This window comes from Nasonia vitripennis (assembly GCF_009193385.2).
Source record: "Nasonia vitripennis strain AsymCx chromosome 3 unlocalized genomic scaffold, Nvit_psr_1.1 chr3_random0007, whole genome shotgun sequence".
NCBI lineage: Eukaryota > Metazoa > Arthropoda > Insecta > Hymenoptera > Pteromalidae > Nasonia > Nasonia vitripennis.
The window spans coordinates 2,639,396-2,663,731 of NW_022279626.1; the positions used below are offsets into that span (position 1 = coordinate 2,639,396).

The window sequence follows — 24,336 nt, forward strand, 5'->3', positions numbered from 1 at the left end:
AGCCGGGAAAAGTTACTTTCCGACTTCTGGGGCATGTAAAATCACGTACGCACCACGGCCGGGAACAAAGAATGCTTAGATCACATAATTGCCACACTCGGCCTTGCCTCAGGCGGCAATACACATGCGATCTGGGACATTTTTTATTTTCGCGGCCTAGTTACCTAATATACTATTTTTCGATGTTTATGTAGTAAAAGTGACTTTTTCCGGCTGCTGGCATGTAAAATATATTAAATTTAATACTTATTTTTCGTATTAAAACCAATTGCAATTAAAAACGATTTAACCCTGCCGAGTTTGTGAGCGGAGGAGAGGAAGGACGTGCTTCTAGGGTTGACAACACGAACACCTTATGTCGTAAGTCGTGTATTGAAATCAAGTAAGGTACAATAGATTATACGCAGCGCGCGAGAGGACTGATTTTCGATAGACGAGCCGAGCGTTCGGTGGCACAAACCTTGGCTTTGGCGTCTGTAGTTCGCGTCGGTATTAATTCGAAAATTGTCAGGTGACTTACGGGTTTGCTGTACGCGCAGTGGCACGATCTCCGGCGTGCAGGGTCGACGGCGGTCTCTCGACGGCTGATGGCGGGGAGGCGTCCCTTTTAGCCTGGCTGCACAGCTCCTTCGTGGTCTGCATGCGGGTGCTGCTCGATCTCGCGTTCGCGCGAACGACGAGACCACAGAATGTTCTCGGCTTTGTAAGTCTTGGATTCTCGTCTCGACCATGCTCCTACCCTGGTATATTATATCTGTTGCGCGCACGTGTCTAGACAGTTTGCTAGCCCGAATTAGTCTGACTTCGCGCGCGGTCTCCCGCGCGCGCCTTTCCGCGTGACTTGGAACACCGCGCTCGGCTGCCGAACCACATCGCGCGACCAAACAAGCGCGCGCGATACGAATTCGCGGCCGCTCGTTACAAATGATAAAATATTATGAATAATAATATGTCTGTATCGGTCTTCCCGAGGCAGGTTTGTGTGGTGAGAAAGGAGAGAAAAAACTTTAAAACATTTTCTTTTTTCTTCTCAACGTTTTGACGTACAATGTCGTCTTCGTCAGGAGACTGATCTGGAAATTATATTTATTAGAAATTGCTGGTGTATAATAATATATGTACATTGTGAAATAAAAATTATGGAAAAAGTCGGTACAAAATTTTGTCGACAAAGCGCTCCCCGCCGCGCGGCGGGGGGAACGTAGGTGTACAGTGTTTCTCTCTTAGCTGTTCGATTCTAATTCGCGCGATTCTAATTTTTCGTCTTGTTTATATAGCGCGGAGCAGTAAGAAGAGAGTCGAGCGGCCGTGTTGATAATTTCTTCCGCTATTGACGTCAGAGCATGGCTTATGTATGTTTTGTTTTCAGCTGATGTATAAGGTGTGTGTATACGGTATTTAGATTGTGTGTGTCTTCCTTCTTATTAATACCGTCTTCTTCTTATAAGTGTATGTGTAGCATTTCGGAAATAAGTCTCTTATTTAAATTGTTCTCTCTGTCTTTAATTTGGTAATTTTCAAAATTGAAAGTGTGATTCAGATTATTGATGTGTTCGGAGATTACAGTATTTTTCGATTTTTTGTGTTTATTAATACGTACACACACATTCATTTTTGTTTGGCCTACATAAGTTGCAGAGCAATCATTGCATTCAAGTTTATAGACAACGTTGTTTTCTAGATCTTTATCTTTCTTGTCTTTACCTTTTAAAATATTTTTAATTTGGCTATTTATTTTCGGCACAGTCTCAAAGTTCAGGGCCTTGAACGTATGACTGGTCTGCTCGTAGAAACCTTGTATATAGGGTAGGCTTGCAATATTGCGTTTTTCATTACTGCTAATCAGTTTGCCTTGACAATGTGTTTGATGTTATCGTTGATATTCTTTTTCGTATATATTTGTTAACAAAGGTGGGTTGATAATGATTTTCGTGTAGTAATTTTTCGATATTTTGGATGTTCTTATTGTGAAAATACTTGTTAGATAATTTTATCGCTCTATCGACAAGATTGCACACCATGGCGATTATTTAAGACATAAGATGTTGTGATGTGTAATTTAAAAATCATAAATTTTTTAAAATAAAAATTTGTCTTTAATCAATAGAACATTTGAAAAACTTATAGAGTTATCGATCTCAGTCTCCTGAGTAAATTGTTATCTATTGTTATAAGAATTGAATATTTTTGAAATTTCGTCGACTTTGTCATCAAGTGATAATGCCATCGACATATCGATAACAGAATGGTTTGAATGATAGTTTGGATAGGCAATCCGTTTCGACATCATACATTACTATGTCGACTTTCTTCTCACTGCTACGCACTTTATAAACACGACGAAAATTTCGTCTTGCGCGAATTATAATCAAATAGCTGAGAGAGAAACACTGTTCACCTACGTTCCTCCCGCCGCGTGGCGGGGGGGGGGGGGGGCGCTTTCTCGACAGAATTTTTTACTGATTTTTTTCATAATTATAAGTTTTATTTCACACTGTACATATATTATTATACACCAGCAATTTCTAATAAATATAATTGAAGGTTATAACAGACCAGAGCAGACTGAGGTGGTTATGCAGCTTGTGCAATCCAACCAGAAGATTGGCTCGCTGGGCACTCAAGTTGCAGAGGGCACAAATACACCATCGAGCACCAAAAAAGCGCTGACCATCACGTGCCAGACGCTCTGTCTCGGATGAACAAAGAGACAGAGCCAGAGATCGCAACAGTGAGTCAGAATCCGCAGCTCCAGGACTGCTGGTATAACAGTCGGCCTGAAGCAGTCACGGAAAATTCTAAAAATTTTCCAGAATGGAAAATTGTGGGGAAGGGGTGGGAAGTAGATAATAATATTATAGGTCAGATCCTGATATCACAGGTGCCATGGTAGACGACGACAATGCTTGGAAACTTGTCATTCCAGCAGAAAAACGTCTGCAAGTGCTGCAAGAGAGCCACGACCAGCTGAAGGCTGGGCATTTTGGCCGTGATAAGACATATAAGAGAGTAACAAGGAAGTACTTCTGGCTAAGAGTCTATCGAGATGTAGCAAGGTATGTGCAGCGCCGTCAGCTCTACAAGCTGGAAAAAGTAGAACAGCGTGCGCCACCAGGTTTTGTGGGAAAGCGCGTGGTGTAAAGGCCTTGACAATGGGTAGCCGGAGATATCATCCGAAGTCAGGTAAAGGCCACGAGTACGCACTCATCTTAAGATTTATTTACCCGATGGATTGAGTGCGTGCCACTTCGCAAAGCCAACGGCAAAGCAGTACTTGCAACACTGAAAAATAAGTTATTCTGAGGTTCAGAGCGCCCGAAATATTCCACTCAGATAACGGCACCGAATTCACAAATAAAGCTATCAATAAATACCTACCGGCTCAAGGAATACATCATCTGTACTCGCTGCTGTACCACCCGCAAGCAAACCCAGTGAAACGGGTAAATCGCACCATCAAGAGAGAGAGAGAGAGAGAGAGATTGCTGCTTTTGCAGAAGAAAATCATAGAGCATGGGACGAGCATTTCAGCGAGATTGCATTCTTGTTTAATATCGTGGTGCACGAGGCTACGGGGACTTAACCAGCAATGCTAAATTTCGGCAGACAACCAGCAATATATTAACTACGATATACTATGAGTTCAAGTGTTTTGTTCACTTAAGAGCAAATGTTTACTTAGTTCAGATTTAAAGTTAATACAAAAAGTGTGTAAAAGTTTATTATTTCAAAAATTTAGTCTAGGCGTAGTGTAAAATATAGTATATTCAATATACAGGGTGAGTCATTTTAATCTTTAATCTCAATTATCTCGTTGGCAAAGCATGCCAGCAAAAAAAGTTTCGGATAAAAGTTTTAGGATTTTTCCCTGGCTATCTGATGATGACCTTGACAATGTCATTGAGCGTGACCTTCAAGGTCATTTGAAGGTCAAGTCGATTTTTTCAAATAGAAACCCCTACTTTTGGCACCAGAAATGGAAAGAGCGGGAAATTTTACGTTTGAATATGACCTTGCCTTGACCTTGAATTCAATCGTCAAGGTCATTGGTCATGCCGATAACAGTACAACTGGTTAGCTGAACACGAATGCATTCAAGGAGAAAATGTTACCCACAAAAGTTTTCAGTTTTCTCCCCGGCTGACGAATGGTCATCTTGACCCTGTCGTTAAACAGGATCTTCAAGGGCATTTCAAGGTCAAGTTGATTTTTTGAAATGGAAGCTCCTACTTTTAGCCCCATAAATGAAAAGAGAGTGACATGCGTTCAAAAATGAAAAAATTTCAATATTTCCAGAAATTTTCAATATTTTCTAAAATTTTCGTAATTTTTTCAGTTTTCAAAAATTTTCAAAGTCATTCCATTATTTTGTATTAGTGTCAATTTTCAAAATTCTTGATGTAGTTAAGTCATTCCATTATTTTGTATTAGTGTCAATTTTTGAGAGTGAACTACTCTTAACAGTTATGTAGATAGCAAATTAGTGCAGAAAAGCTTAATCGTGTTTTTTACTTCTTGTAAATCGATAATTATTATTGAAAAAAATCTGTTTCCCTGTTTACTGGTCTGTAACAAATTATTTTGATTTTGATCATGGCTGATTATGGTCCCAACGAAATCGTTGATATGATCATGATTTTGGGAGAAAGTCGAAATAATTATGCAGCAGCTGCCAGACTTTATGCTGAACGCTATCCCAATAGGAGACACCCAAGTAATGTTACTATTCAAACCTTAACTCAGAGAGCTCGAAATGGAGCTTTTGTTCGTCAACGCCGTCATCATGAATACGACGAAAACGATCCTCGTGTTATTACCATTCTAGCGATTATTCATCTTGATCCTCACATTAGTACTCGACAAATAGAAAGAGAAATAGGTATACCTCAATCAACAGCATCCCGAATATTGAGAGCGAGAAGATATCATCCTTATCACATAACATTAACACAACAGTTAACTCCAAATGATATGATTTTGCAAGTACGTTTTTGTCGATGGGCAATACGAATGATTCAACAAGATCAAGACTTTTTCAGCCACGTTCTTTTTTCAGATGAATCAACATTCAGAAACACTGGAGAATTGAATAGACATAATTGCCATTATTGGTCAGATGAAAATCCTCATTGGTTCAGGCCCATAGACAATCAACACCGCTGGAGTGTTATGGTCTGGTGTGGAATCATCAATGGCTATTTGATTGGTCCTTATTTCTTTGAAGAGAACGTGAATGGGGTAAACTTTTTGAGTTTACTTCGAGACATTTTACCTGAATTACTAGAAAATGTAGACCTAGCCACAAGGCTAAGAATGTGGATCCAATTAGATGGAGCACCACCACATTATGCACGCATTGTTCGTGATTATTTAAACACCCGCTACAATGGCAGGTGGATTGGGCGAGGTGGCCCAGTTGCCTGGCCCCCTCGTTCACCTGATTTAACCCCTCCCGATTTTTACTTATGGGGATATCTTAAGAATGTTGTTTATGCTCAACGGCCAACAACGCGAGATAATATGATCGAACGCATTCGTACAGCTTGTGCAGCAATCCCTCGAGATGTTCTACTTAGAACCATAAGACAATTCAGAGCTCGACTTGATCTTTGCATCCAACAAAACGGCGGTAATTTCGAATAATTAATCAATGGTTAACTCCAGTTAACATTCCATAAAAATACCAAAAAAATAACAAAAAGGGAAAACAAAAAAAAAACAAATACAAAAAAATACAAAAAAAAAAAAAATAAAACAGAAACAAAAAATGGGATGCTAAATCCTTTTGACAACCTCCTCGATGGTGCATCCTGGGTTCGGCTGATGTCAAAGGTAATTTCCGCACAAAAGATGATTTGTTTCCAAAATCACATGTTCGAACGTAAAGTTTCCCGCTCTTTCCATTTCTGGTGCCAAAAGTAGGGGTTTCTATTTGAAAAAATCGACTTGACCTTCAAATGACCTTGAAGGTCATGCTCAATGACATTGTCAAGGTCATCATCAGATAGCCAGGGAAAAATCCTAAAACTTTTACCCGAAACTTGTTTCGCTGGCATGCTTTGCCAACGAGATAATTGAGATTAAAGATTAAAATGACTCACCCTGTATATAGTTTGACTGAAAAAATTTGGTTTGAGCAAGTATGATGTGTACTATAAGGTCACTTTGTATGAACATAAGTAAGATTATACGTAAATATACATGGTGACGAGTACAATAATATACAAATTTTGGTTTTTATTATATTGTATTGATAAATAATAAATTGAGTATACAAAATGTAAATATTTATTTATATAAAAGTATTGTAAATAACTAAAAAAGGACAGTTCATCTGTAGATAATCAATTTACATAGTTTTTTTTGGAATTTAATCTTGAAATCATATTTTAACTCTCGTTTTTATTGTCTGATATATTCTGAAATTAATGTAAATAAATCAATTTGGTATTCAAATAGATATTCATTTGTTTACTTAATAACCAAAATATTTTATAATAGATGATTTAAAAATGTTACCTTTATGATAAAAAGTAATGTCTTTACAATAGAATTTCAAAAGAGAGGATTACCACACGCTCATATTGTAGTTACGCTACATCCAAAAAACAAGCTCATGACACCTCAATCTATTGACAAATACATTTCTGCTGAAATTCCTGATAATTCAGATAAAGGTTTACAAAAATTAGTAATTAAACATATGTTACATGGACCACATACAGATAAATCTCCTTGCATCATCAAAAATAAGACTATTTGTAAAATAAAATTTCCAAAACCATTCCACGATATCACCATTTTTAAAGAAAATGGTTATCCTGAATATCGAAGAAGAAATAACATTTCACAAAACTATACTTATCGAATTAAAAAATTTAGGAAAATTATTCCAGTTGACAACACAATGGTTGTTCCTTATAATAACTTTTTATTGAAAAAGTGTAAGTGTCATATTAATGTCGAATATTGTGCACCAATTCAAAGTATTAAATACATATTCGATTATATTCACAAAGGTGGAGATAGAGCATTATGTAAGATGAAAAAAATTGAAAATCCAAATAATTCTAGCGAAGAAACTCCCATAGTACATGATGAACTCATTCAGTATGTAGATGGTAGATATTTAAGCACAATAGAAGCTGCTTGGCGTCTACAAGGATATCCTCTTTGTGGTAAAATACCCGCTGTAGAACGTTTAGGAATCCATACAAAAGATCAACACCATATAGTTTACGAAGAAAATAAAGAATTGCAAGCCTTAAACAATAAAGAAACTACTTTAACAGCATGGTTTAAATTAAATAAAATTGATGATTTTGCAAAAACACTTAAAATATGTTGAACTGCCTGAATATTATAGATTTAATAAAAAATCAAAATCTTGGATAAAACGTTCGCGTTCTTCTCAATACAATACTATTGCTCAACTTAATATCGTATCACTAAAAGATACTGAGAGATTTTTTTTTTAATTATTACTAAATAGAGCAAGAGGTCCAACTTCATTTGAAGATTTGAAAAATCATAAAGATATAGAGTATCAAACATATAAAGACGCAGCACTTGCAATGGTCTTAATAGAATATGATTCACATATTTTTATTATTTTTGAAGAAGCTTGTCACATCATGTTACCATTTCAATTACGTAAATTTTTTGCATGGTTTATTTTAGCAGAAAACATACAGGGTAATACAATTTGGAACAAATTTAAAAATTATTTCACCGAAAATTTTAAGACAAATGAATAATGCTCTATCTCATATTCAAATTATATTAGAGAATGAAGAAAAATCTTGCAAAGATTTCAGTTTACCAGAACCAAATAGTATTATTAATGATGATGCAACATCTATAGATAATGTCTTACAAAGTGCAGATATCTTTAAATGTATGTTTGATCAATTGACCGATGATCAAAAGGCAATTTTTGAAGAGTTAGTTGACAATGAACACAAAATTTATTTCATTGATGGACCTGGAGGTTAGGGAAAGAAAACGTTTTTATATAAAACATTAATTTATTATTAAATGTCATTAAACAAAAAAGTTTTATCAATGGCATGGACTGGTATCGCGTCTATTTTGTTACCTAGGGGATTGACAAGTCATCGAACCTTCAGATTAACTTTAGATTTAAATAATATTGAAAGTGCTTTTTTGAAATTAGAGTCTGACAAAAAAAGATTAAGAGAGGCAGATTTAATAATTTGGGATGAAGCTTCAATGATACTGTTGGCGAGTCTTCGCGCCGCTTGCCGTCTATAGTAAACTACAGGGCCACCATGCGGGCAGCGCTAGGTATTCACGCGTGCTCTGCAAAGTACTCACTCTCCTGCCGACCGATCTCGAAACAACAGCTCCTTCGCCCGAGTTATATATATAAGAAGAAAATAAAGAGAGTTATAACAGAATATTAGAGCCTTGTTTAATTACGAGTTCTCCTCACCAACCATCCAACTAGGATTAATCTAACAGGTTGTGGGCCAGCTCGCTGGAATAGAGGAAGAACCGAGAAGAAGACGACTCAGAAGTTTTTATTTTTATCTTTGTTCAAAGGAAAATAAATCAGACGTATCAGAGGTCTAGAGGACAAATTTCAGAAGAAAACGTAAGTACAAGCTTTTCTAAGGTGTAGTCAGAGTAGTAATCAGATATAGCAAAAGAAAGTTTAATTTTTGATCGGTTTCGGGAGTGTGTTGTGTTACCGCATCGATAAGAAAAATGAGAGTTGCGTAAAGAATAGTAGGAAAAGACAGTGCGGTGTCTTAATAATTACAGAATAGATCAGAAGGTTATAGAAAATCAAAAGTCTTAACACGAGACAAAAGCGCGCGACAACGAAACGCACGAGAGCTCGCCGGCAAAAGCCTGCACGAGCCGATTCCGGGAATCGGGGGGAGGTGAGCCGCGACTAGCGACGCTGTCAGAGTCGAGCGCACGGTTTGTTGTGCTCTCTTTCTCTCTCTCTCTCTCTCTCTCTCTCTCTCTCTCTCTCTCTCTCTCTCTCTCTCTCTCTCTCTCTCTCTCTCTCTCTCTCTCGGAATCAAAACAAATTTTACACGCACGGATTTTTCTCGTAAATTTTTTTTTTTTCTCCTTTTTGAGTTTCAAAATATATGGTCTAATCAGAATCAGACGTAACCGATTAGATTGGCTATCGGTGTATATATGTAATAAATAAAATCAGAGAAAAATAATTCCAGTTATATCGTTCTCACTCCTATTCAGAATGTCAGAGTTATTCGAGTAAATCAAAAAGCTTCAATTTTTTTTGTTGGCTTATTAGTGTTCAGATGCACTCGAATAAATTTTAAAAACACGCCTTGATAGAAATTTCAATGAAACGGCGGTGCAGTGAATTTGAATTTCTATAAAATTTAAAATTATCAAAAGATAATTACACTTTCTTTCGTGATTTCTTGGACGACATACGCGTGTGCGATCGCCACCTCGCAAATTATTAAGTGAATTGCGTTCGTTTACTTAGACTGGGAGGGAGCACGTGTGTGGCGTCCGGGAGGCACGGTGCTAGTGCTTGATTTTCAAGCTTGGTTTGACTTGCAGTGCGGTCTAACTTGGCAGAAATCAAAGAAAACTGTCAGAGTGAGCATTCTAACTTTATTTCAGAGGAAAAGAACATCAGAAGCGTTATGTCTGATTGGAGTCTTTCAGACCCATTACCATCAAATGAGAAAGAGGTGGCCAACGAAGGCAACGAAAATCAAGTGGACGATCATTTGAATATCCACCAAGGTACAAAGTGTTTTTAAATCAGAATATAAACAATATATCAGAATCAGAAGTTAGGCCTAAAATTCAGAGTTCAAATAATAAATAAAAATTGAATGCTAATCAGAGAAATTGTTTATAATACAGATTCAGATATAGAAGGGTATACACCCCCGGGTACACCCCCAAAAAGAGATATGGAGGGAAAGTCTCAACCTACTGACTCACAAATGGAGTGGAGAATGAATAATCTGGAGAATGCTCTCGAGAGACACTCCGATATACTCGACAATCATGCTGAAATAATCAGAGATCAAACAGTAGCCATACTCGATATGAAGGAAAATATTGACAACCTAAACACCGTCATACAGAAACTCACAGAACAAATAGGAAAATTAACTTCAGAGGTAATTATCCACCCTGCCAGTTCCACACTCAGAGACATAAGTGAGACAGAGTTTAGTAACAATATCAATTCAACAAACTTATCAGACGGAACAAGCGCATTAGGCGACCTCAGCAGAGCTTGTAATGAACTCAGACGATCTATTGCCCTAAACGCAACTAATTCAAAAATAAACATAAAGAGAAATTATAAATTAACAAAAAAGTACCACTTAACATTTGGTTAGACAATATAAATGCTGAATTAAAAGCTAATAATCTTGCAGACATACTTGACGATTCTCAACAATCAGACGTTTCAGAGACAGTAATAGAAAGACAAAACAGAAAAGACCAAGTCAGAGACATTCTAATAAGTCGCGTAGATGATTATTACCATAATAAGATTTTACAAATAAAAGACCCATTAGAAATAGTGATTAAAATCAAAGAGTTCAGACAAGCAGAGGCCAATGTTACCGATTCTTCAGTCAGAGAAAAATTATATAGTCTCAAAATGAACAATAGAGAATCAGTAAACGAATTTTGCGATCGTTTTGACTCTATTATCAGAGATTTTGAAAATTGTATTACCAAAACACCTCTGACGGAGGAAGAGATAAGATCGGCCTTCTTTCAAGCTGTTAGTATAAAATTTAAAGAAATCAGATCGGCCAATATTATCAGACTTCAAGCAACCAAATCAGAGATGAGCCTTGATGACATAAAAACTTTGATACTACAGCTGGAATCAGACAGACGCAAATCAGACGGTCAGCCTTCAGACGACAGGCAAAAAATTGCAGCTAAACAGGCGATAATCACAGACAAGTGTTATCGCTGCAATAAGGTGGGACACAGAGCAGCCTTTTGTCCTCTTAAAGAGTACAATCTATGGTACTGCTTTTATTGCCAGGCTGTAGCTCCACACAAAGGGGATAATTGTCCAAATAAGGACAATCCCAAAGATGGGTATGTAAAATCTTATACATATAACAACACAAACACACAACACAAACACAACAGTAATAACTTCAGAGGTAGAGGTAACAGAGGAAGGGGTGGTTATAATAATGTCAGAGGTAGTGGAAATAATGTAAGAAGGGGATCTTTCAAACGCAAGGTCGATATACAAACACCAGGCCGAAATCAGAAGAAGGGATACAAGGTCAAAGCGATGCTAACAGGTAACAACACACATATAATTAATAAAACACCTACAAAACTAGTACTTATTGCGGACTCTGGCGCAACAGAGCATATAGTAAATAAGAGCATAATTTTAAGTAACTTCAGAAAAAGTTCAGGCGAATATATCAGAAGTGCAAATAAAAATAAATCTGCAAACATCTCTATAGACGGCAAAGGAGATTTAATTTTAAAATCAGAATCAAATGAAAATAACAAAATAATTTTGACAAATGTAATTTCTGCCAAAAATATTTCAGACAATCTGATCTCTCTCAGACGTTTTGCAGACGTAGGTTTGAGTATTTATTTGGATAATAAAATACTTAAAATCTACGATAAAAATTCAGACGAAGAGTATTTAGCTGGGACGTATGAAAAGCCAAACTGGATAATTTCTTTAAACGTAGCAAAACATGAACAATCAGATGAGCAACAAGAAGTCTACGATAAGTATTCATGCACGGCTAACATAGTCTCAGTAGACGAGTTCTTGCAGCAATCTCTGTCAGATATCAAGGATCTTGAGGATCAAAACGAATCAGATGAAACTAACGCATCAGAGGGAACTCAGATGAATCCGACTGAGATTGGGAGGGAGAAGCAGCAAGAACGAACTGTACAAGAATCAAATTCATCTAGTCAGAGAGAAGTTTGTGATACAAACTTAGATGAACAAATTCTGAACAGGAAAATCCTAAACATAGACGACTCGTCAGACGAAATGCTGAAATTTCTACAAAACAATGTGAACAACAAATCAGATAGACAAGAAAAGAAGCTGAACGAAGGAATGCTGTGGCATATCAAATTAGGTCACGCTTCTCTGCAATATTTACTATTGCTACAAAAGTCAGAAGATAAACTCAGAAAGGTAAAATTCGACAAGTCCATTACAGACTGTGAAGTTTGCGTCCTAGCAAAAATGGAAAACCTGTCGTTCTCAGAAGTCAGAGTCAGAGCAACAAGGCCATTAGAAAGGATACACACAGACACAATGGGACCAATTAAACCAGTCTCGTATCCTGGGGAAAATAAATTCATAATAGGATTTATAGATGATTACACCAGATTTGCCAAAGCATACTCTACTAAACACAAAAGTGAAGCTGGAGATTGCTTAGAAAAATTCTTGGTAACTACAAGAAATTTACTGGGCAAAGAAGAAAAAGTGTGTTTCATCCGAACGGACAATGGCACTGAATTTACTGGAGGTAAATTTTCAGAAGTTATGGAAAAGGAGAAAATTGAAGGAGAGTTCGCACCTCCTTACACTCCACAACATAATGGAACCGCTGAAAGGTTTAACAAAACCATACAGTGGAAAATCAGAGCGCTCATGATAGACTCTGGTCTACCCAAGAGCATGTGGATACTAGCTTTGGAAGTGGCGGTCCATATCTATAATAGAACTCCACACAAAGGAATCGATTCAGAGATACCAATCAAGAAAATGGTTCCAAATGGAAACATGCATCTAGACAAAATCAGACGTTTCGGATGTTTGGCCTATGCCAAAATACCGAATGCGACGAACAAGTTTTCAGACAGAGCAATCCGTACAATCATGGTTGGATATTCTCAAACTGGTTATGTTTTGTGGCACTCTGAATCTCAGAGATTCATTACATCCAGACACGTGAGATTTAATGAAAAACTGGTGTATAGGGATGTGTATAAAACTGACCTAAGAGAAAAATCAGAGACACTAGAAATATCAACAGATGTTGTCAAAACACAACCAGATATACCAAAAGATTCAAAATCAGAGAAAGAGAAAAATCAGAAGAGAAAAGCAGATGACAAAAATTCAGAAGATTTAAAGGCTAAGAAACCTGAACCAGAAAAGCGACCTTGTCTAGAAAGAAAAGCCAAGACAAACAGACGAACTTGGACACATCTCAGAGAAGCAGTAGTCGAAGTAGAAAATACCAATCACGATCTGCCACAAGTATCTACTCCAACTGGAGAAACCAGAGATACACACTCAGAAGAAGATGAACTTGGACATATTTTTATAGCACGAACGAACAGAGATCCTGTCAATTATAAAGAAGCTATTGAATCAGACGACAAACATAAATGTTCAGAAGCAATAAAACAAGAGTTAAAGTCTATGGAAGACAACAATGTGTGGACAATAGTAGACAGACCCTCTCTAGACAAAGATGGCAAAAAGGCACACATCATTGATTCCAAATGGGTATTCAAAAGGAAAATCTCAGAAGACGGTCAGACGACTTACAAAGGAAGATTAGTTATCAGAGGATTCAATGATAGAAAAGAATATGAACTCAGAGAAACTTACGCACCAGTCTCAAGATTGCCAATCGTTAGAGCGACTTTAATAAGTTAAATTTAACTGCTTATCAGATGGACGTCAAGACAGCATTTCTGAATGGAACGCTTGAAGACGACATATTCATGGAAATACCAGATGGTATACAAATAGCAATACCCATCCATTAAGAAAAATAAAGTATGTAAACTCCAAAAATCCTTGTATGGCCTCAGAATAAGTCCCAAGCGATGGAACAAACATTTCTCAGAAGTTGCTTTGGAACTTGGACTAGAAAAGGACATAAATGAACCATGTCTGTTCACGTGGAGATTACAAAATCAGATGGTAGTATTACTGCTATATGTAGACGACATCATTCTAGCAGGCAACAATCAGACGAAACTAAAACAGATAAAAGAAAAATTATGTTCTATCTTTCAGATGAAAGACTTAGGAGAACCTAAATTCTTTTTAGGCATGAAAATAACCAGAGACAGAGATCAGAAAATATTAAAACTGTCACAATCAGAGTACATAGAGAAATGTCTTGAACGTTTCAATATGAAAGATAGTAAGCCACAGAAAACACCTATGGTTACAAGACAGGTTCGAAAAAGAGAACTCATAAATTCAGAAGAAGCTCAGATAGCAACTCATGCACCGTATAGGGAAGCTATAGGAAGCTTACTATATCTGGCAGGTGCCACCAGACCTGATATTGCATTTGCAGTAAACTTTCTATCAAGAAAACAGCTGTCACCCACTGAAAGTGACTGGAAGGAAGTAAAAAGGATTTTCAGATACCTCAGAGGAACCTCAGAAATAGGTTTGATTTTCAGAGCAGAAAATGAGTATATGGAAGCAATGACAGACGCTAGCTTTAGAGATTGTGAAGATTCATCTTCAACTGGAGGATATGTAATAAAATTGTATGGCGACTCAATTATGTGGAGAAGCTATAAACAAGTTTACGTATCACTCTCTACCTGCCAAGCTGAGTACTTGGCAATGAGCAATGCTTGCCAAGAAATTGTATCGTTGGATAAAGCTATCAGAGATATAACAGGGAAAACTATGTATCCTGTTACCCTGTGGTGCGATAACAAATCTGCAGGGGACTGCACTCAGATGGAAGGAAATCACAAGTTGAAAAACTTTGATGATGATCTGGAAACAATTCAGAGAAAACTACAAATCAGAGAAAAGACAGGTAGTAAAAGTCACATGGCAGAAACACACGGAGACTACATAAAACAGTGTGTCCTAAAGGGACAAATCAGAGTTAAATGGATATCTACTACCGACAATGTGGCAGACATTATGACTAAACCTCTGCCTAATGATACTCATAAATACCTCAGAGATAAAATATTGAACATAGAAATTCACACTTAATTATAATTTTCAGAGTTTTATTTATACATATATATATATATATCAGACGAATAAGAATTTTTGTACATATTTCAGATACAGGAAACCAAGGAGAAACTAATTCAGAGTAAAGTTCAGAGAATAAAAAACGCAGACGTACAGGAGGACAAGCGCCCCGAAGGGAGGGAGTGTTGGCGAGTCTTCGCGCCGCTTGCCGTCTATAGTAAACTACAGGGCTAATCTAGCGCCACCATGCGGACAGCGCTAGGTATTCACGCGTGATCTGCAAAGTACTCACTCTCCTGCCGACCGCTCTCGAAACAACAGCTCCTTCGCCCGAGTTATATATATAAGAAGAAAATAAAGAGAGTTATAACAGAATATTAGAGCCTTGTTTAATTACGAGTTCTCCTCACCAACCATCCAACTAGGATTAATCTAACAGATACCTAAAAAAGCTTTAGAAATTATTAATCGTACTTTACAAGATGTATGTCGTAACGATATTCCTTTTGCGGGAAAATTAATAGTATTAGGAGGAGATTTCAGACAAATTCTTCCAGTAATTAAACATTGATACCGAAACTCTATCATAGAAGAAACAATTAAATATTCAACTTTGTGGCCTCTTTTTAAAATCTTGAAGCTCAATAAAAATATACGATCGAATAATGTAGAATTTTCCTCCTTTTTGTTAGAAATAGGAGAAGGTAAAGTCGATACATTTGAAATTCCTCAAAAATGGAAAACTATCGATGTTTGCAATGAAATTTATAAAAATATTAATTTAGGTGCTTCCGTTAGTAGCGTGATCTTAGCTCCTCATAATGAAGACATCAAAATTTTAAATAACAAAGTTCTAAAATTATTACATGGCGAATCAAAGACATATTATAGTGTAGATTATGCCACACATAAAGGAGTAGATCAAACAAAGGAAAATATTCATTTAAATTATCCAGTTGAAATGTTGAATAATATCAGAGAAGGTCTTCCACCACATAAACTTAATTTGAAAGTAAATGCAATAGTGATGTTAATTAGAAATTTAAGTATTACAAATGGTTTATGTAATGGCACTCGTTTAAAGATTACCAAATTATATGAGTATAACATTGAAGCAGAAATAATTACAGGCGAAAACATTGGACAGAAAGTTTTTATACCGAGAATAACACTAAACACCGAAAATTCAACTTCGTTTCCAGTTACTCTTTTTAGAAAACAATTCCCAATCATATTAGCGCTTGCCATAACGATAAATAAATCACAAGGCCAAAGTTTTGATTCAATAGAAATTTTTTGAAACGACCATTGTTTTCGCATGGTTAATTATATGTTGCATTATCTCGATGTCGAAATCCTTTATATATATATATAAAGAAAAAAAAAATCCTATATATATATATATAAAATAAGAAATATAAAGTACGATAAAAACTGGTTTATGCTCAATATTATTAACATATCAATATTTATTTTACTTTCCGCTTTAGCAGCAATGACATACTTTATACTAACCTCGGCAAAATATCGCTTCCTTGTTGCATAAGAGATCCCATTGTTAACCACATAGAATTCATTAATGTAAAATTATTTTCAAGTTCGTCTGGTTTTGGATTACAAGGATGTGGATTCGTCCATTCACCTGGAGCAACTCTAAACATAAGAATAAATAACATTTTATGCAACATCCTGGTTTAATGTTTGGTTGAATGTTAGCATTTAAGTTTGCTGACGTGATATGTATTACATGGTTTCTGTATGCAAACTATGTAAGTTTCGCGGTTACCATATGGAATCTAATGGGAAACAAATAAAAAGCACAAATAATTTTACAACTATTTTTTAATAGTGTATCAACTGAAACCAATTAATTTCAATATGAACTTTACATGGTATTTTTTTTTATAACTTTACTTAAATACAAATAATAAATAGCGTGCCACGCGCAGCCTCTTACTTGATATTCCAAATGTAATGTCATTTGATCTAATTTTATATTTTTGATGGAAAGAAAAACTATTATCTCCAAAGTGCATCGATATACCTATACCCTTCCCGACGTATCATCTGAATAGTAGCACCAGTAAGGTATGCTAATTTTCATTGAAAGCTAATTTCTTGTGTTTTTTGATCATATTTTCTTACAAATATACATGAGATTTTGCAGTACTAACAAGGAAAGGTACCCAACCCGAACTCACCGATTTTGACGATTTTCATATATGTTGTAGAACATAAAAAAATAAGAGACACGTATTTTTTTTTATCGGCTAATTTTCACTTTTAAGGGGTAAAAACCTCCCCTAAAGTTAACCCCCAAAAAGCGTTTTTTTTTAAATATCTCGGCTTAAAATTAATATTTTTCAATGAAACAAATTGGAGGTTATTTCTTACAAAAAGAGCAAGTATTTCATGGTGATTTGAAGAGTAAGAGTAGCATCCCCTATTTTTTAGGGGTTGAAAACATATATTTTTTGGCATAATTTTATAATAAAAATGTTTAAACCGACTAAAAATATTGGAAAAAATGTTTAAACATCCTTAATAACAAAATTTAGTTGACGTCTTTCGGTGTTTTCATAAATATTACCCCTAAGGGGGTAAACCACCCCTAACACAAAATAACTGTAAATATGTAATTCAATACATAATATTTCGTAGAAAGTTTGTATATAGAGGTTTTCGAGGTCGCTGATTACAAATCTGTTATCAGATTTTGAAAATTCAAAATGGCGGAACCAATAGGACGGAAATATCGAAAAAAAATTTTATATAATAAAAAAGTTTTAAACGACTAAAAAAATTGGAAAAAATTTGTAAACATCTATAATAAACAAATTAAGTTTTTCGATTTTTTCATAGATACTACCCTTTAGGGGGTAAACCACCCCTAACACAAAATAACTATAAGTATACTTCAATCCATAATATTTTGTAGAAGGTTTGTATATAAGGGTTTTCGAGATCGCTCTTTGCAAATCTGATATCAGATTTTGAAAATTCAAAATGGCGGAACCAATGTGGTGGACGAAAATGTCGAAAAAAATTTTAACTTTCATAAAAACTTGTTATAAATGTGTTATCTTTGTAGCCTGTACATGTGAACTAAAGAGCCTTAAACCCTAAACCCCTAAAGAACAAATAGGCTAAATGGTTGTGCTTTTTAACCAAACCACCTCAAATTCCTAAATTTGTAAACAAGAAAATTCTGTGTGTGAAGCAGTTTTATAATTTCCGTAGAAATTGTTATCAGAATGTTATTGAAATTCCTTTATTGTAAATTCAACTTATAATGTATTTTTGTTTATAATATTAGAGTATAATAATAATCTACAATCTTTTATCTTTTGCCATAGTGCATTTTTTGTATTGAGCATAAAATATATTATTTTACGATGTTTTTACAATAATGGTAGTCCTCATAGAAGTGTTTAAAGCACAATGCTTTTTTGCACCAACCACATCGTACAATTGCAATGTTTGTGCACCCTTCTATTTCACAATGTGTTGCACAAGACAAAACTAACTATGCGTTGTTGCTGAAATTGACTGTACCAGACATTGCACTTGCTTTTCTCCTTCTACTGCTAATGTTCTTCCAGAATGCATTTCTAGCTGAAATCCGCTCTGATCTGTATTATACAAATTTTCGAGTCCAATCCTTGGTATACACGATTTAACGTCATCGATAAATGCTTCAGCTTTAGCCGTAAGTTCTGCACTACTTTCTAGTGTTTTTCTTGTTATAACTTATTTATTTTCCTAGAAACTATTCGGTGTGCTTGCTTAAATTTGAGTAACCAATGTTTAGAAGCTTTGAATCTAATATCATCAAAACCAATTTCTTTTTTAGCTTGTAAGGCCCATCGAATTATATCTTCATCATGGATAATTGAACCACTGTCGAGAGCTGCTTGAAAATTATCCAGGGTATACTGACAAATTTGTGCTACTTTTTCTCTATACGTGCCACCTTTATTAATTGAATGAGCCCAACGACGTAGCTGACTAATAGATGATACTTTTTTGAATCTGTTTTGCACTGTTTTAAGACTTAAATTTTGCTTCGTTTTGCTACTTCTCCAAAATTCTACAGCTCTTTTTTTGTATTCAAAATCTAGTTCTTCATTATCTGCTGTACATTGATTTGTTGGTGCTATATCCGGATCAGGAAAATGATGTTGCACTTCATCTTCAATTATTTCCACATTATGGTCTTTATACTCTTCTTGAAAATCCAAAGAGTCATCAGTAATCATTTCTACATCGTTGAAATCATGTGTTGCATCTATTAAAATTTCTTTTATTTTTTCGGCCAACTCTGTTTCGTGATAATTCGTGACACTATCTGGTATGTTTAACGCTTGAAAGTATGCTAATAATAAGTTTAGAACGTTTAACGGATTAATTTTCATTTTTCAATCTAAAATGAAAACAAGCGGTAAAATTTATACAAGCTGTGTTTTTGCATGTAAGGCACGACTGCTACATTTCTACCAGAATAAAACGAGTGAATGTAAATTGAATCAAATCATTAATTTATGCATTGGAGAAGAATTCTCGTTCCACTTTGTGATGTTCAGAAAACTCTATTTTTGGTTTTATTCAACTTTTATTCACTTTGAAATTTAATAATGTAAATCTATATAAAATCACTAAAGAAAATTTTCTACAACTGTATGATACCACTGACAAACAAAAAGACGTACTATTCGTACTTTCCGGCATCGAACTAGAATACCCACAAAACTCACTCACTGCCTAAAAAATAACACAGGCAGCTGAGGTAAACACTCGATGAAAACAATCTAAAAAAAGAACATACTGATTCGCACATATTGTCAACAACTTTTATGAGTGAAAGACATTTATCTGTGGAATTATCATTGAATGTACGATAACATTCATTAAACTAATGAATGCATATAAAATTCCCTTTCAATAACAACGTGTTCTTTAATTGCAAATGAAGTTCGAGTATTAATATTCTTTTATGTATTTTTACCAATAACAAAAATTATCATAGTATTATAATAATAATAATAAGAAGAAGAAGAATAAGCATAATTGCAATAGCAATAATAACAGTAATACCGATAATAGCAATGATAATGAAAAATAATAATAATTATAATAATATTTATTATTAAATTTAGATTTTTTGATAAATTCATTAAATCGTATCAAATAGTATTATTATGGAATTCCAGACTGTAAATATTTTACTATAGATACAATAATCATTACTTCGAGAATTCATCTAAAAAACGTTTGGCTTACGAAATAATTGTAACAATGAAAAACTCCCAAGTTTGACAACATTAAATTTTATTACAAAACGCAAAAGAGTTTGATAAACTAATTTTATTAACCTATGTTTTTTCATTTGCAAAAAAGTGTGGACTTTTTGAATTTATAAAATTATATAATTATGCAATTTATGAAATTACTTTTGAAATTATGCTAGTTTATAAAAGCAGAAAAATAAATAATCTTTGATTGAAACATAAAACGAGACGTTATTTGTTACATACAAAATGATAGAATAAAATATCGGTAATATGTCTATACTCGTGTCTACGGTAAAGCATAGGCCTTCGGCTTGTCTGGAGGTTAGGGGTTTGGAGTCGTTTGGTTAAAATGCACAACCATTTAGCCTATTTGTTCTTTAGGGATTTAGGGTTTAAGGCTCTTTAGTTCACATGTACAGGCTACAAAGATCACACATTTGTAAACAAGTTTTTTTGAAAGTTAAAATTTTTTTTGATATTTCCGTCCACCATATTGGATCCGCCATTTTGAATTTTCAAAATCTGATAACAGATTTGTAATCAGCGACCTCGAAAACCTCTATATACAAACCTTCTACAAAATATTATGGATTGAAGTATAATTATAGTTATTTTGTGTTAGGGGTGGTTTACCCCCCTAAGGCGAAGTATCTATGAAAAAACCGAAAAACTTAATTTGTTTATTATAGATGTATACAAATTTTTTCCAAATTTTTTAGTCGTTTAAAACTTTTTTATTATATAAAATTTTTTTTCGATATTTCCGTCCACCATATTGGATCCGCCATTTTGAATTTTCAAAATCTGATAACAGATTTGTAATCAGCGACCTCGAAAACCTCTATATACAAACTTTCTACGAAATATTATGTATTGAATTACATATTTACAGTTATTTTGTGTTAGGGGTGGTTTACCCCCTTAGGGGTAATATTTATGAAAACACCGAAAGACGTCAACTAAATTTTGTTATTAAGGATGTTTAAACATTTTTTCCAATTTTTTTTTAGTCGGTTTAAACATTTTTATTATAAAATTATGCCAAAAAATATATGTTTTCAACCCCTAAAAAATAGGGGATGCTACCCTTACTCTTCAAATCACCATGAAATACTTGCTCTTTTTGTAAGAAATAACCTCCAATTTGTTTCATTGAAAAATATTAATTTTAAGCCGAGATATTTAAAAAAAACGCTTTTTGGGGGTTAACTTTAGGGGAGGTTTTTACCCCTTAAAAGTGAAAATTAGCCGATAAAAAAAATACGTGTCTCTTATTTTTTTATGTTCTACAACATATATGAAAATCATCAAAATCGGTGAGTTCGGGTTGGGTACCTTTCCTTGTAAGACTGAGAGCAACACAGCATTAAATTCAAGTTTAACCAAACGTCTATGTGATTTCTCTTAATGCGAGTAACATAGAACACAGTTTATAATAATTATCACTCTCTCCTATTGCTCTCTACTAAGGCTGCACCATACCATAAATAATTGCTTATGGTTATGATTTTATTTGTGACATAGTAATCGTCGATCTTAAAGGAAAATCCTCTTGCACTCGTTCTCACCTGAGTCGTTATAAGCAACAAAAATAGAACAGAAGGAAAAGGAAAGAGAGGTAGCAGCCAAATAGATACCACCTATCTTAGCCGGGGACAGAGAGAAAGAGAAAGAGAGAGAGAGAGTCAGCAGACGACGCACACCGTGCTGTACAGTGCAGTATTACCGCCAGCCACTAGACCGTTACGGCAGCAGTAGAGTTTGAGAAAGAAGCTAGCCGCCGAGAGGGGGAAGCAGCGCTAGTACAGTAACTACAGTAGCTCGACAGAGTGAGAGAAATCAGATTCGATTGTAATGCCCTATACACGATCCTGCTTGTAACTTCCTAGAACATATACATTTAAAAAAATCCTAAAAAACATCCGACTCTGCCTATACAGCGAGCGCACGGAATATTTCGGCCGTTCCCACTCTTCTCACCTCCTACGAAACCAGCAGCTACGCAGTAGTCAACGCAGCGACGGCAGGCCATCGACGCGCATGTGTGCGTGCGCGTCACCCTTCTCTCTCCAGCTACCAAGCCAGCAATAACAGCAGCGCGTTGCGTAACAGTATTTATATATATTGAGACGGTCCGCGAAGGGTTATTACGCGAACGCGAAGGATTCGAGACCCGAGGTTAGTAAAGCGGGAGAGAAGCACATTCGAAGAGTGATAGCAGTCATTGATTCACCCGGTAATATCTATTGAGTGGACAAAAGACCTCCCTATCCTCTGTAATGGCCGAACCACCAGAGGAGAGCTGCTCGTGCGTAGAGGGAGATGAGTAGGGTATTCCCGCTACGCATATCCCGCACACTTAGGTAAACCACGTAGCTATTAGACTGATGTGTGAGGTACTACCATCTCACCATGAGTCTAGAATCAGATACGCTACCTAAGTGCAGGGTACTACCATCCTACACCGGCGACACAACTGATGGGGGGATGGGAGTGGGTAATACTAAACAAGGGTTTATATGTTTTAAATGTCTTTTAGTTATTTATTTAATCATTCAATATTCTATGATAAGCGATACTGGATCTTAGTCTACAAGGAGTGGGAGTGGACAGCACACATACTCTTCGAGAGCCTGGGGCTCATGGACTACTGGGTATGGTGGAGATCGGAGCAAGCAGCGAGTACTACCATTCGCACGTTGCACAGTTGAGAGCCAGATCATGAATGCTGGCTGCTGGCTCCGGGGCTCCTTATATACCCGGAATGCTCCCTCTCTCCTGTGTTATCTGCGCGCACGCCCTCTACCAGCGCTTAGGTAGACTATTTACATGTAGCTACTAGCGCCACTCGGTCGGTAACTTGCCTACGCCAGGCAAGTTATCTGTTGCTGTTCTCTTATCCCCCGGGCTGGGCCTACCATCTCAATATATATATATATATATATATATATATATATATATATATATATATATATATATATATATATATATATATATATATATATATATATATATAATTATTGAATAAACAGAGTCTCTCTCTAAGCCACGTGCTAAATATAGCTCGATATAAATATAGCTAGAATGATAGTATGATTGTGTGAATGTGCGAATATTTTCGGCGGCTCGATCAGCGCTCGCTTAGCGCCCTATAAATGCCCATGCGAGGCCTGTGTTAAATCACTAGCGGCAACATTTTCAAGCGCCCTAGTCTACTCTGGCTGCACTTTTAAGCGCCTTAGTACATATACTGAAATCTACTGCAGAATTATGCGTAGAATTTAATAATTATAAAATTCGAGCAGCACTTTTAAGCACTCTAACACATACTCTACTGCAAAATTAAGCGTAGAATTTAATAAAATCAGTCTTCGTCAAAAAATAAACAAAATTGTAACTAAATCTGATTTAAAGAGAATAATAGCAATAATAGGCATTATGCTTATGTTAAATTATTTTTGTTAATATACACACTATTTTAAATATAAACAAGAGTTTATAATTATTGCGTTGCATATCCATTACCCACAATCCCGGACCTACTATTATTATTATTAATTAATTCATTTAAAATCAATTTTCTTTTTATATTATTCGTTAAATAATAATTTAAAGTAAAATCGATTTATTCCAAATCTGAATTCGGATCCACGGTTCAGATTTGCAAATGTTTATTACTTTTTCTAATAAATATTAGACTTATTATTTCTTTTATTAAAATCTAATATTAAAAAAGTACCAAGGACCAGTAAGAAGAAGTGATGAGCGTTTCACGATTAAATTTATTTTTGAAGGCCACTGCGTATAAACCTATACGGCCCTAAAAGCAGTGTACACAGAGAATCATGACAAAATAACAAATGTAGCTGAATAGCTTAAGCGCAGTATAACAAAAACAATTTCAACCATATTATTAATTAGATCTCACTTGTAAAACTCTTGTAGGCAAGTGCAAGGTGTAACATTATCAATATGGTATAATAGATATTAGATAACGCGACTTAGCTATTGACTAGTATCATTTACAGTATACAATGGTTATTCTTGTATCGTAGATATGACAAACTTACG

The 24,336-nt window shown here is 35.3% G+C and overlaps 3 protein-coding genes across 8 annotated transcripts in view; 2 read left to right on the plus strand and 1 right to left on the minus strand.

Moving 5' to 3' along the window:
- Nucleotides 1–24,336, plus strand: part of LOC100115618 (Kruppel-like protein 1) — a 343,702-nt gene that overhangs the window by 228,024 nt on the left and 91,342 nt on the right. The window lies entirely within an intron of this gene.
- LOC103317005 (glutamate receptor ionotropic, kainate 2) overlaps nt 1–24,336 on the minus strand; it is a 661,640-nt gene that overhangs the window by 147,051 nt on the left and 490,253 nt on the right. For both annotated transcript variants that reach the window (XM_031926014.2, XM_031926013.2), the window contains one exon: nt 16,490–16,627. In XM_031926014.2, the coding sequence (XP_031781874.1) occupies nt 16,490–16,627 (138 nt within the window). The remainder of the gene's footprint in view (nt 1–16,489; nt 16,628–24,336) is intronic.
- Nucleotides 8,378–15,409, plus strand: LOC116416739. The gene is made up of 5 exons (XM_031926023.1): nt 8,378–8,617; nt 9,637–9,762; nt 9,886–10,148; nt 10,871–11,097; nt 15,065–15,409. The coding sequence occupies exons 2-5, from the start codon at nt 9,660–9,662 to the stop codon at nt 15,087–15,089; spliced, it is 618 nt and encodes a 205-aa protein (XP_031781883.1). The 5' UTR covers nt 8,378–8,617; nt 9,637–9,659; the 3' UTR covers nt 15,090–15,409.

Excerpts from the sequence above, each read along its gene's own strand:
- LOC116416739 (XM_031926023.1), top strand. The coding sequence starts at position 9,660 with ATGTCTGATTGGAGTCTTTCAGACCCATTACCATCAAATGAGAAAGAG. Across the intron at positions 9,763-9,885 it reads TCATTTGAATATCCACCAAG|ATTCAGATATAGAAGGGTAT; the intron begins GTACAAAGTGTT and ends TTTATAATACAG. Across the intron at positions 11,098-15,064 it reads AAGGACAATCCCAAAGATGG|ATACAGGAAACCAAGGAGAA; the intron begins GTATGTAAAATC and ends TACATATTTCAG.